Source organism: Psammomys obesus, unplaced genomic scaffold (genome assembly GCF_907164565.1).
Source record: "Psammomys obesus unplaced genomic scaffold, mPsaObe1.curated_primary_1811, whole genome shotgun sequence".
NCBI classification, from domain to species: Eukaryota; Metazoa; Chordata; class Mammalia; order Rodentia; family Muridae; genus Psammomys; species Psammomys obesus.
The window spans coordinates 18,146,949-18,160,149 of NW_026590062.1; the positions used below are offsets into that span (position 1 = coordinate 18,146,949).

General features: G+C 42.7%; 1 protein-coding gene across 2 annotated transcripts in view; it reads left to right on the plus strand.

Moving 5' to 3' along the window:
• Positions 1-13,201, plus strand: part of Rabgef1 (RAB guanine nucleotide exchange factor 1) — a 42,074-nt gene that overhangs the window by 20,003 nt on the left and 8,870 nt on the right. For both annotated transcript variants that reach the window (XM_055606337.1, XM_055606336.1), the window contains exon 4: positions 7,301-7,470. In XM_055606337.1, coding sequence (XP_055462312.1) covers positions 7,301-7,470 — 170 coding nt within the window. The remainder of the gene's footprint in view (positions 1-7,300; positions 7,471-13,201) is intronic.

The window sequence follows — 13,201 nt, forward strand, 5'->3', positions numbered from 1 at the left end:
GTAGTTGTGAGTTGTCCGATGTGGGTGCTGGGAACCAAACTCAGGTCCTCTGGAAGAGCAGTATGATTCTTAACCACTGAGGTTCTCTTCAGCTCATCTAACTCTTAAAATGGTATCTAAGGGCTGGAGTGATTTAGTTAAGACCCTTGTTTTTGTGGAGGACTCAAGTTCTGTCAAACAGCTACCTGTAACTGCAGCTCCACTAGCTCCAATGCCTTTGGCCTTTGTGGGCACCTGTTATTTAGACACCCCCCACACACACACACTTAAAAATAGTAAAAATTAATTTTAAAATATTTAAAATGCTATATAAAGATTATGTGATTCAGTCTGGAGAGATGGCTCAGCAGTTAGGAGTGCTGGCTGTTCTTGCAGAGGACCCAGGTTTGATACTCAGCACATGTGTGGCAATTCCAGTTTCAGGGGATCCAGTGCCCTCTTCTGGCCTTCTTGGTCACTGGGCATACAAGTGGTGCACAGACATGTATACAGGCAAGACATCCAAACATATAAAGTAAAATTAAAACAAATAAAATGGAAGGCTCAGTAGTTCTGTCAGTGAGGTAGTTGAAGAGGCCCAGAGTGAGGCTGGGAAGACCCTGGTTGTGTCTCAGTCTCACAGCCTTAGCCATAAAGTCTGAAAGGATGAGAGAGACCAAGAGTGAGCCTTGATGCTGGCAGTTCTCAGAGAGGGCCCCCTACCCCCTTCCCTCAGTAATTTGGTCTTTTAAAGGCAGAATGAGCACTGATAGCTTCCTTACGACACTTTCTGGCCTTCCAGATATAATGGTATTGCAGTTTTCATTTAATGTATACATGTGTATTTTCTGCTTGTGCAGGCCTCAGATATTTATTCCTTTTGTATATAACATTAATACATGTTAAACATAATGTACTATTAAGTATGCCCATGTACTGGATGAGATTCCTGTTGCTTGAGCACATGATGCTCATGCACTTTTTTTGTCTCTGCATTCTAAAAGCCTCTTGTACGTCAGTCCAGTGCAGCACTGTACGGGACAGAGAAGCAGAATGTGTGCAAAATAGCTTTTACCTTTTCACTCCACTTCTGAGAACTTTTAACTTTTTGTCTGAAAAAGGAGCAAATTTCCTTGAAGCACATTTGGCTAATGAAGTGCTTCTTGGCTATTGTCTGGGGAGTCTTGGTTCAGCTCTGGTGAGTCTCATAGAGTTCTCATAGAGTTGAGGCCAGTAATCACACTTGCCTCATCCTTTCTTAAGATTTTTTTGGGGGTATGGGAAAGAATATGATCAAAATATACTGTATGAAGAAACAGTGTTTTAAATTCAAAAGAGAGAGATTTGGCTTTGCACAAGCACAGTAAAGGCACTTCCTTCCAAGCCTGATGACCAGAGTTTGAATGATCCCAAGAGCCCAAGTGGTGGAAGGAAAAACTGAATCCCCAAAATTGTCTTCAACGTGTGCACACTATAGCTGGGTACACACACATTCACACAACAACCAAAAGGCTAAGTAAATATAATTTAAAAAGGTACTTGGCCTTGTCTTTTAGCTCTGAGTATTAGAAAGTCATTCTATTAACATCTCGGAATTCTGCAGCTTTCCTAACAACGCCAGTACGAATTTCCAAAATGTTGGTAAGCGGTCCTTAATGTTTCTGTGCTATTGTATTGCGGTTGCCTTGTCAGTGCCTTTTCAGCTTCAAGAAAAACATTGTTGCTGTTAGGGAGTTCTACCTTTCCCTTTGCTTTGTATCTTTTATGCACCCTCCCCAGTGCTGGTGATTAAACCCCGGGTCTCCTGAGTGCTAGGCAAGGGCTCTGCCAGCACCAGCAGTAACCTCAGTTCTTGGCTTTCCAGACAGGGTCATGCTTAGAACCTCAGGCTGGCCTTGAATTCAGTGTGTAGTTCACCCTCACATCAAACTTGGAATCTTCCTGCCCACATCTCTGCTGGCAAAGAACCATACATCCCTACACCCTTCTTCTACCTTTTCAGTGTTGGAAGTTGGACTCCTTAACGTTGTAGCTGTTTTTGTATGTAGAAAACTTCTGAGGGTAAGGCCCTCAAAGTATTTAAAAAATCCTTGATTTCTAAGTGAGTGCATTGTTGGCTGTTAGTCACAGGTGACTTATGGAAGATTGCCAGGGGAGTTTTCCACTTCGCTGTATTGCTTGTTTAGGCCTTTGCGTGAGTATACACTCAGCTAATGCTCAGTGTGGTTTCACCTTAGAACCTAGATCAGCGTCAGCTTTGTTATTCTGTGTCTTTATTTTACTTCCTTGATACATGGAGCCTTTGCCCTTGTTAGTTTATTTATATTAGCAGTACAAAAGAAAGTTCTTAAGCTCAGGGAGCTTGGTTGCAAACAAAGCACAGTCTTCTAAGGGATTTGAAGAATTTGTGTGGGGGGGAAATGTACTGGTTTGTGTGGGTATGTATGTGCATTTGTGTGTGAATCAGTGTGGAGACCTTAGGTGGACACTTGCTGTCTTTGTTTTTTCTTTACCTTGTTATTTGAGACAGGGTCTCTCAGTGAGCCTGGAGCTCACCAGTTTGGCTAAGCTGACTGCCAGTGAACTCCAGTATCTGCCACCCCGTTGCTGGGATTACAGACGAATGTCAGTCTCCCTGCCCTTTTTTTAGTGGTTGCTGGGAATCAAACTTAGGTTGCCATGCTTATGTTGCAAATACTTGGCCCTCCCTACCTTCTTATACTGTCTTTATCCTTCATAACCATTTAAATAAAATTAGCAGAGGTTTTATTCTCTTCATATATCAAGGATTAAATTTGATACAATAATTGGTCTGTCTAACACCCATACATAGTATGGAACTCACTGACTTAATGATTGATCAAGGTAAGATCTCACTGTATTCCCCATGCTCCCCACAGAGGCCAGAAGAGGGCTTTGGGTCCACTGGAGCTGGAGTTATGGGTGGTTGTGAAGCATTCAACATGGGTGCTGGAAACTGAACTGGGTTATTGTGGAGGAGCCGGTAATCCGTTTCTTCCTCCTGGGCTGATTTAGGTGGATGTGAACAGATGCTGCAGTAATAGCAGAGTGGTGCAGGGTAGTTATAAAGAGCTGGGCTGGAGATTCCAGTCTGCTTTCAAATCCCAGCCGTTCTTTTAACTAGCCTGTGGCTTTGGATAGGTAAGTGACACATTCTCTAAGATTCACACGTAAGGTGGTAATATCACCCACCTCAAGAAAGTGATAAGAATCAATGAGTGATTGAATGCACACAGGGCCTGGTGCCTAGGAAGTCCTCCTTGAGGGATAGCTGAAGTGCTGCTGTCCTTGTGGTTCAGGGTTGCAGGCTGGAAAGCCTTTAAACTGTTCAGCTGGGTGGTGGACAGCCTGAGAAGCCTGTTTGACTGGATGGACTTGATGTGCAAATTGTTTTTACTGGAGAAATGAGAGATGAGTGTGAGCTGATGCACAGGCCCTGGCTGTTGGCTCCAGCAAACACTGCGGCTGTAATGTCGGTAGACTGTTCTCTTCCATCTCCTTTTTTCTTGACTTGTTTGTTTTGTTTTGTTTTGTTTAAAGCCTTTGTTGTTGTCTGGACAGCACTGATAGGGCCCACTCCATCTTCTAGCACCAGGCTCAACTCCAGCCCCTCTGCTGACATTTTAAAAGTAGATTTGAAGTAACTAAATTTTTGAGACAAGATCTTACATTGTAGCCCAGACTGTCCTTGAACTCCCAACAATCCTTCTGCCCCAGGCTTGAAAGTGCTGAAGGTATGAACAAGCATGCTCAACTGAGGACTTTTTTTTTTTTTTTCTGTTTGTTTAGTCAGAAATATTTGTTGGAGAGGAGTGTACATAAGTGAAGCAATGAAGGAGATGACTGTTTTTCTCTGCCTTTGGCCCTGAAGCTTTCTGTCCCCACATAGTGTGAGTGAGGCCTTGGCATTCTTTGAAGGGTCTGCTTTGGCCTCTGCTATAAGGGAATATAGGAAGGCGTCTGGCTCAGGAATCAAACATGCCGCCTTGAGTTCAGTTCTACCCTTAACCACTGAGGCAACTGAAGATTAAGTTTCTAAACATCGTCAAGCCTCAGCTGCTTCATTCCGTAGTTGTGTGGTGCATGTGAGGATTGCACAGCAGCCTTATAGAAGCACATGATAGCACTCTCTGTAAGCCATTACCATTATCATCTTGTTTCATGGACTGTACATTCTGTTGTTATTGATCATTCTATAAATATGGGTTTGGTCACAGTGATCCATGGTATTACTCAAGTATTATGGATTTTTTTTTAACAAAAGTGTTTTATTACAGAGAGAGTGAGGGGTGTGTGTAGGCCATGATGAACATGTGAGGGTCAGAGGACAAGGTCTGAGAGTTGTTTTTTTTCTCCTTTCCTTTGGGGGCTCTGTGACTCAAACTCATGTTGTCAGTCTTGGCAGCAAGTTCCTTTACCTGCTGAGCCATCCGGCCTGCCTGGTATTGTGTTCTTATCGATCTCTTACTCTTGTTTTGTCAGCCACTCAGAGGGGGATAGAACTCTCCAGCTGTGAGAAGTGTACTCCTTACACTTCTGTTTTTGCTTTCTGCATTTTTGGAGCTGTGACATTAGCTCTATATTTTGGATTGCTGTGCCTTGGAGAGTTAACTTTCTGTGTGGAATGCCCTTCTTTGTGGTTAGGAGTAAGCTCTTTGTGCTACCTTGACTGTATCTTTTTCTACCCTTAGTGTTGTTGTGGCACAGGTCTTGCTCTGTAGCCCAGGCTGGCCTGGAATCCACATTCCTCTTGCCTCAGCCTCCTGATTGCTTTGCAGCTTCCATGCCCAGCTGGGTGCGTGGGTTTTACCTTAGACCGTTCTTCCTAAATTGCCCCCTTTCAAAGTTCTGTCGCTTGCATCCCACCTGCAGAGTGTAAGAGGCTGTTGTATTCCGGTCCAAATCAAATTTCAGATTTTGTCTTACTTAGGTTTCTATTGCTGTGAAGAGGCACCATGATCAAGGCAAGTCTTAAAAAAGAAGGTTTTTAATTGTAGACTTGCTTATAGTTTCAGAGCTTAGTTCATTATCCTCATGGTGGAGATTGTGCTGGAATGGAAGCAGGCATGGTGCTGGATAAGTGGCTGAGAGCTTTACATCTGATCATAGGCAGCAGCAGGCGGAGAACCACTGGGCCTAGTATGGACTTTTAGAAGCTCAAAGCCCACCCCCAGGGTTAAACTTCCCCAAAGACCACACCTTCTAGTCTTTCTAATCCTTCCCAAACAGTTCACTGATGGCAGACTACACATGCAAATTTATGTATGAGCCTGTGGGGGCCATTCTGATTCAAACCAACATAGATTTCTACGATTTTGTTGGTTATTACTAACTTGACTTTTTAACTTTTTATATTGTTATTACTAAATTGCTTAATTAGCTTTTCAAATGACATCTTCTTGTGCTTTAATTTGTGTATTTGTCGTGTATGAAGTGTCTGTTTTCCCTGTTAAGATTATTGGTCTTGGGGCTGGAAATGGCTCAGCACTGACATGGTGCCATACAGCTTCCTATAATGAGATCTGATGCCTTCTTCGGATGCAGACAAAGCACCCATATGCATAAAATATACAAGTAATTCTGTCATCTGTTTGTCTATCTGTCTAGTTTTGTGAGGGGTGGGGTATATCTTCGTGGATGGAAGTTAGGAGTTTCCTCGTAAATAAAGTGTGGGGCTAGGCATCTCCCAGAATTAAGGAGGTAGAGGCAGGTGGATCTCTGTGAGTCCAAGGCCAGCCTGGCCTACTTACTGAGTTCCAGGTCCGCCAGAGCTACATAGTGAGACCCTGTCTGAAAAACAGACAAATAAAATGTGTGTGAAGTTGGTTGATTTTAATACCTTGTGGTTTCTTTTTATGTGTGTAGGCCATGGCAGTAGATACTTGCAGTCCCAGCCCTTAGGAAGCTGAGGCAGGAGGATTCTGTCTCAAAAGGAAAAAACAAACAAAACCTTTCTCTTTGTGTGGTGGTGATAGAATTTTGTTACATAGCTCACGATGATGTCAAATGCTCTTTGTAATCCAGGCTAACCTAGAACTTGATCCTCCTGCCTCATCCTCTTCCAGTTTAGATGCATCTTCACTGTGAGCAGTGTGACTTGCAAACTGAACAGTGGGGAAGTAAATTTGCCTTTGCCTTTTTGGTAGGTGAAGTTTGACTTAGAAGGTTCTCTAATGCTGTGTGTTACCTGATGTCTTTGTGCTTCGATGGGTGGTTATTTCCATTGGTGACTTTCTTGACAGACTCAGGCAACTGGCAAAAAAGTTGTTCAAGAAAGGGCACCATTTCAGTGTTAGTGATTAATGATAGAGATCAAAGCATTGTATATTGATACAATATACATTGACTAAAAGAATGCTAATGAGCAGCTCTATTGAATATTTCTTCTTTGCTTTCTGTTAGCTTAAAAAAAATTAAACATTTATTAGTTTGGTGTGTGTTTGTGTACCTGTGTAGATAACATTACAACTTTGTGGAGTTTTTTCCTTTTCTCTTTATATGGGTTCTAGAGATAAATCTAAGATCTCCAGGCCTGCATGGCAAACATTTTCTTGTGTTGAGCCATCTTACTGGCCCATGGTTGGTTTTTATTTTTTAGATTTTATTTATCTGAGGGGTGTGGCACTGGTACTTTTCCACCACACTCTGTGGTCATCTCTGTGGAACCTCTAACTTATGGGAACACTAGGCCCCTTCCTGTGTTGCCTTATAATAGAGCATTCTGCCTTCCTTCATCTTTTACTCACCTTAACGCTGTTTGGTTGGTAGCAAGGTATGAAGGGCTTTGTTATGACTTGATTTGCTTTTTGCTTTTTTTTTTTTTTTTTTTTTTTTTGAGATAGGGTTTCTCTGTGTAGCCTTGGCTATCCTGGACTCACTTTGTAGACCAGGCTGGCCTCAAATTCACTAGGCAATTGAGGTAGACCTTGAACTTAACCTGGATTCTCCTGCCTCTGTTTTTCAAGTGCTGGGGTAGTAGTTGTGCTACTACGTGGTGCATTACTGGGGCTAGCTGATGCCTAGTTGATGCATTACTGGGGCTGAAACCCAGGGATTGGTACATGCCAGGCAAGCACTTCACCAACTGAGCCACATTTCCAGTTCTGCTGATCATGTAGTTTTACCTACTTATACTTTAATTTTCCTTACTTTAAGGAAACTCATTCCAAATGTTTAACTATAAAAGTGATATAACTTTAATTTTGATTAAATATAATTTCAGTAATCTTGTTAGCTACATAGAGTAATTCTATATATCAGTCTTCTGGGTAACAAAACTTACTGTGTTTAATTTTCCCAGCAGAAATTCAGGAGGCCAAGGCTCCCAGTCCCTCCATAAACCGGCAAACCAGCATTGAGACGGACCGAGTGACTAAGGAGTTCATAGACTTTCTCAAGACCTTCCACAAGACAGGCCAAGAGATCTATAAGCAGACAAAGATGTTTCTGGAAGCAATGCATTACAAAAGGGTAGGTGAGACTGACTGGGAAATAGGAGCTGTGGTTTTAGGGAGGGCCAGAGGTAACTGTAATCCTGTCAATTTATACCTGAGAAGAACAAGGTGATATTTACCTAATACAAGCCTTTAGCTCAGCTAACACCCAACTCCCAGGCTAGTACTTTTCCACTGTGCCCTGGTCACCTCTGTGGAACTTCGGTTGCAGAGTGACAGGCCAGCCTTGCTTGTCACCTTGTAATAGAGGAGCCTGCCTCATAGCCCTTTAGCTCAACTGTTAGGTCAGTAGCATGAATTAGATTGTGTCCATTAGTACTTGTTTTTCTTGCTATATTTGGATCCCCCTCCTTTTATCCTCTAGCTGAGACAGGGTCTCACTGTATAGTCTTGGTGGGCCTGGAGCTCACTATGTGTATCAGCCTGACCTTGAACTCACAGAGATCTGCCTGCCTCTGCCTCCTAGGGTTAAAGGTGTGTGTCCACCTTACCTGGTGTGTATTTGGAGTTTTAGTATTCTTCTCCATGTTTGTTTAGAGAAAGAAAGATAAAATATAGACCTTGGCAGCTGCAGTTTTGGTCCCTTTGTTTCGTAGATGAAGGACAATCCAAAGAGGACAAGTGATGTGTCTGGATGCCTTGCTAGGTTTTAACCAGTGGGCTAGAGCTGTGGCTGCCACGTGCCTCTCACTGTGGAGCCTAGGCTAGTCTTTGGCCCCCTGCCTCCTGCCTTAGCCTTCACAGTGCTGGGATTATGAAAACTAACCACAGTGTAGAAGATTTGTTTTGTGAGTTTTTGAGGTGTGACCTCAATGTGTAGTCTAGGTCTACTTCAGACTTGCCATATGGCTGAGACTGGCTTTGAACTTGTGACTCACTCTTCCTCAGCCTCTGGAATGCTGCTGTCATTTATAGGTGGTGTGTGCCACTATGCTAATTCATACTTGTGTCTTTAGTCCGGAATTTCTTATCTGAAATTTCACTTCCCATAATTCATAAGACTACTTGTGAAAGAATTCATTTTGTAAATAAAGATGAAGTCTTTTCATATTTTCCAGCATTAAACTCAACTAGCTCTTCAAGTGCCTTCTTTGAGATTCAGAAAGCTTATGGAGAGGGGAATGGGATCAGCAAACAGCAGCCGCTTAGGTGTGCTCTCAAGTGTCCCTAAGACTCACTTGTCATAGGGGGCTTTCCTTCTTGCTCTTCAGGGGTGCTAACACCCTGTTAGCAAGTGACTGTCTATTTCCTTTTAAGAATTTGTGAAGAAACAGTGACATTTAGAGTTTACACAAGCTGCCATTAGTATGTGTGTGTATATGTGTGAGTGAGGGGAGGTGGGGGCAGTTACAGGCCTTTTTAATGTGTAAAAAGTGAAGTCTGAGGATTATTTGTTCTTGCATGGAATGGTCAAGAGGATAGCTCTACTAAATTTGCATTTATGCTACAGTATGTGCTGAATATATATTGTGTTTATGTTGTATTTACAGGAACACTGATCATCCTGGGTTTTTCTTCTGAGAAGCGTAGCCTATCCTTGTTCTGTAATCATTTAATTGACTTTTTAGTGAGTCTGTGAAAATAAAGAGGCAAGCCTGGTGTGGTGGTGCATGCCTTTAATAACAGCACTCTGGAGGCAGAGGCAGGTGTATCTCTGTGAGTTTAAGGCTAGTGTGGTCCACATAATGAGTTCCAGGCCAGCCAGGGCTGCATAGTAAGACACTGTTTCAAATAAATAAATAAATAAATAGGGGGAAAATGCAAGTAGCTCTTATAGATGCCACATGCTCTGTGTGCAGGGCATCACTATTGAGTCTGCAGACCCTGGTAAGCCTCAGATTCCTCCTGTTTTAAGAACAACTGTGCAGCGAATTTTCCATTTTACACTAGCACCAACTGTTTTGTGGTAAGGCGCCCAGTCTTGTGCATGTGTCCTGTGTATCTTTGGTGTCTAGCACGATGGACCACATACCAGGTCCAGTTAAGATAAGTGTTTAAAATAACACTTATTTATTTATTTGTTTTTGTGCTTGTAAATAGGCATTCATGTTTGGAGGTCAGAAGACAGCCCTCAGGAATCTGTTCTTTCTTTCCACCATGTGGGTCCCAGGGACCAAGTGTAGGTAGCCGGGCTTGGCAGCAGATGCCTTCATCCATTGAACCTTCTCGCCAGGTGTCTGGAAGAATCCCTATTGGCCTTTGACTCCAAGTTATAAAACTTGTTATTTATGCCTGAACCCACATGCTCTAGCTTTGCAACGCTAATCAGATAAATTTATTAGCTAGAGCTCAGGACACAGTTGCAGGAGATTTTGAAATGCAGTGTAGATTAGGGTGCACTCTGTATTGAGTTCTTCAGATGTGCTCACAAACCTTTACCCCTTAAATTTTCTTGATATTAACACTAAGGGCCTACTCAGCATGAAAGCTTAACCTTATCTGTGGAAACAGCCCCACTGACCATTGACATAAACTGATCTTTGTTCGAATTGCATTGCACAGATTTACAGATTTTTTTCCCCAAAAAACTGTTGAGATGTAGAACAATGACACATTCTTGATTAAGTCTGATCCTGCATCATTCCTGTTTCTCCAGTCTTAGTTTGGCCAGGATTGAACAACCTGTTCTGTATGTGGCCAAGATTAGACAGTTGTTTTCAGAACTGCATTAAGTGTCTTTTGATCTTTGTTAGGAAACACTTTAGCTGCATTTAGGCTTTTAAAAAATCCCTAAACATTATTCCTTTTGGCTACAACAAAATTTTTTTGCTGATATTTTTTCTGAAGTTTCTTTATCTTACCTCCACTTTTAAAAACAGAGTTTCTTTAAAATTTTTATTTATTTATTTATTATGTATACAGTGTTCTGCCTGCATGTGTGCCTGCATAGCAGAGGAAGGCACCAGATCTCATTATAGATGGTTGTGAGCCACCATGTGGTTGCTGGGAATTGAACTCAGGACCTCTGGAAGAGCAGACAGTTCTCTTAATGTCTGAGCCATTTCTCCAGCCCCCAGAGTTTCTTTATTAAAGATATTTTGAAATAGATATTAAGCTCGAGGGTTGGGAGTGCACTATGTAAGAAACTAAGACACACCCTAGAGACATGACTGTGTGTGGGGTCTTCTGAGAGAGTCATTCTGTTTTTTCTCCTTTAATATTTTATTTTTTAGGGGGCTGGAGAGATGCCTCGAGGTTAAGAGCACTAGCTGTTCTTCCAAAGGTCTTGAGTTCAACTCCCATCAACCACATGGTGGCTTACAACCTTCTATAATGAGATCTGGTGCCCTCTTCTGGCAAGCAGGCATACATGCAGGCAGAACACTGTACACATAATAAATTTCTTTATGTGGATATTTGCACAAGGCCAGAAGAGGGCATCAAATCCCCTGGCACAGGAGTTATAGGCAGTTGTGAGCTGCCATGTGGGTACAAGCAACAGAACTCCACATCTCTGCAAGTGCAGCAAATATTCCTAACCCCAGAGCCATCTTTCCAGCAACTCACTTTTTTTTTTTTTTTAAACTGTATTGTTACCTACTAGGCTCTCTTTGATTTGAGGCAGGGTCGTGCTGTGCAGTTCACCCTGGCCTTAAACTTGTACCCCACCCCCCGACTGCTGAGGTTATAATTGTGTATTGCACATCTTGCTCTGTGATTAGCAGCCTGATTTAATATGTTTTATGGAATGTCGTCATAGTCTTTAGAATGATACGTTTCCATTGCAATGAGAAAAGCAGGTACATAGTTAACACAGCATCCTTGCATGATTCACTTCTGTAATTTTCAACACTTGGGAGACCTAGGATAGGATCACCAAGCTTGAAGCCAGCCTGAACTACATAGTGAGTTCCAAGTCAGCCTGAGCTACAGAGTGAAACGCTGTCTCAAAAACCAACAACAAAAAGGTTTTAAAGTTAAGGGAACAAAGGAGGTAGTCTGAGCATATAGCTCAGTAGTACCGACAGCTTGCCCAGCACAGAAGGAGGTCCTAGGTTCAATCCCAGTTCTGTGAAAAGGAAGTGGAGAAGGCCTGCCAGGTGTGGCGGTGTGCACCTTTAATGGCGGCCTTCAGGAGGCAGAGGTAGGCGAATCTCTGAGTTTGAGGCCAATCTGTTCTACAGAGTGAGTTTCAGGACAGTCAGGGCTACAGAGAAATCCTGTCTTGAAAAACCAAAAAGAAGAAAAAGAAAAAGAGTAGGAGGAAGACGACAAGGAGGAAGAGGAAGAAGAAATAAACCCCCCAAACCCAACTTGCCTCCCCCCACTAAAGAAAAAGAAAAAAGGGGAGGGGGCCTGGAGAGATGGCTCAGCGCTTAAGAGCACTGACTGCTCTTCTAAAGGACCTGGGTTCAATTCCCAGCAACCACATGACAGCTCATAACTGGCTGTACCTCCAGTTCTTGGGGATCTGACACCCTCGCACAGACATGCAGGCAGAACACCAATGTACATAAAATAAAAATAAATTATAAAAAAAAGAAAAAGAAGAAGAAAGTGGAGAAGGGGCTATGCGTGTGTCTCAGTGGACAAAGTTTTGAGTTTAGCACGTGAATAAAGAAAAAAGCAAAAGGGAAGACAAGGTAGAGCTAATTGGGTTCAAGAGTATGTGGTCTCCTGTGCTCTCCTTTGTCATCTGAACAGAGCCTCATGTCTCAAGAATAATTTTATTTTTTCAAATTATATTTATTTTATTATTTTGTGTGCATGTATGTTTGTGTACCTAGTGCATGCAGGGCCCACTGAGGTCAGAAGAAGACATTGGATCCTCTGGAACTGGGGTCAGAGACAATTGGGAGTGGGACAGTTGGGTGCTGGGAATTGAACCTGCATGCTCTGGAAGAGCAGCCAGTGTGTTAACTGTTGAGTCATGTCTCCAGCCCTTCAAGAGTTCTTTTGAAGCATGGAGGAAAGCTGGGCATTATGGTGCATGTGTTTAATCTCTGCACTCAGGAAGCAGAGGCAGATGAACTGCATCTCTGTGAGTTGGAGGCCAGCCTGGTCTACATGAGTTACAAGCCAGCAGAGCTGCATAGTGAGACCCCATCTCAAAAAGAAAGAAAGAATTGTGGAGGAGACCCAGAGAGACACTAGAAAACCTTGTTATCTAATTTAATGAGGTCCACAGCTTGGTGAAGAATTGTTTTCTTCACATCTTGTTTATATGAAAACATGTTTAAAACATGCTATTTAGGCTGACTGTGTTAATATAAACCTATACTTTGAGTACTTGGTAAGCTGAGGTGGGAGGATTACTTGAGCCCACAAATTTGAGAGCAGCTTGGACAAAATAATGATAGCTTGTCTCAAAGCCAAAAATCTATGTGGGTATGGTGGCATATAGTTTTAATCTCAGTAATTACGAGGCAGATGGCAGTGAGCTAGAGGCTGGCCTGGGCTACCCTGTGGAAAGGCACTTGAATGTTGCCTTTGACAAGTCTAGGATCATATGCTTAGGTGCCTTGGTCTGTTCACTGCACCTTGTATAGAAGTATTGCAGTGCCCGTGAATATGGAGTTACTAGAGAGCAACTGAAGTTTTTGAAAGGCTGAAAAAATACTTGATTAGAAATGAGGCACCAGTGGGTCTGGAGAGATGACTCAAAGGTTAAGAGTGTACTGCTCTACCAGGGGAACTGAGTTCACTTCCCAGTACCCATGTCAGGCAGCTCACAACATTCCAGGTGCACAGGGTCCAACATCTTCTGGCTTCTGCTGGCACTGTACACACACACAGCTTAAAAAGAT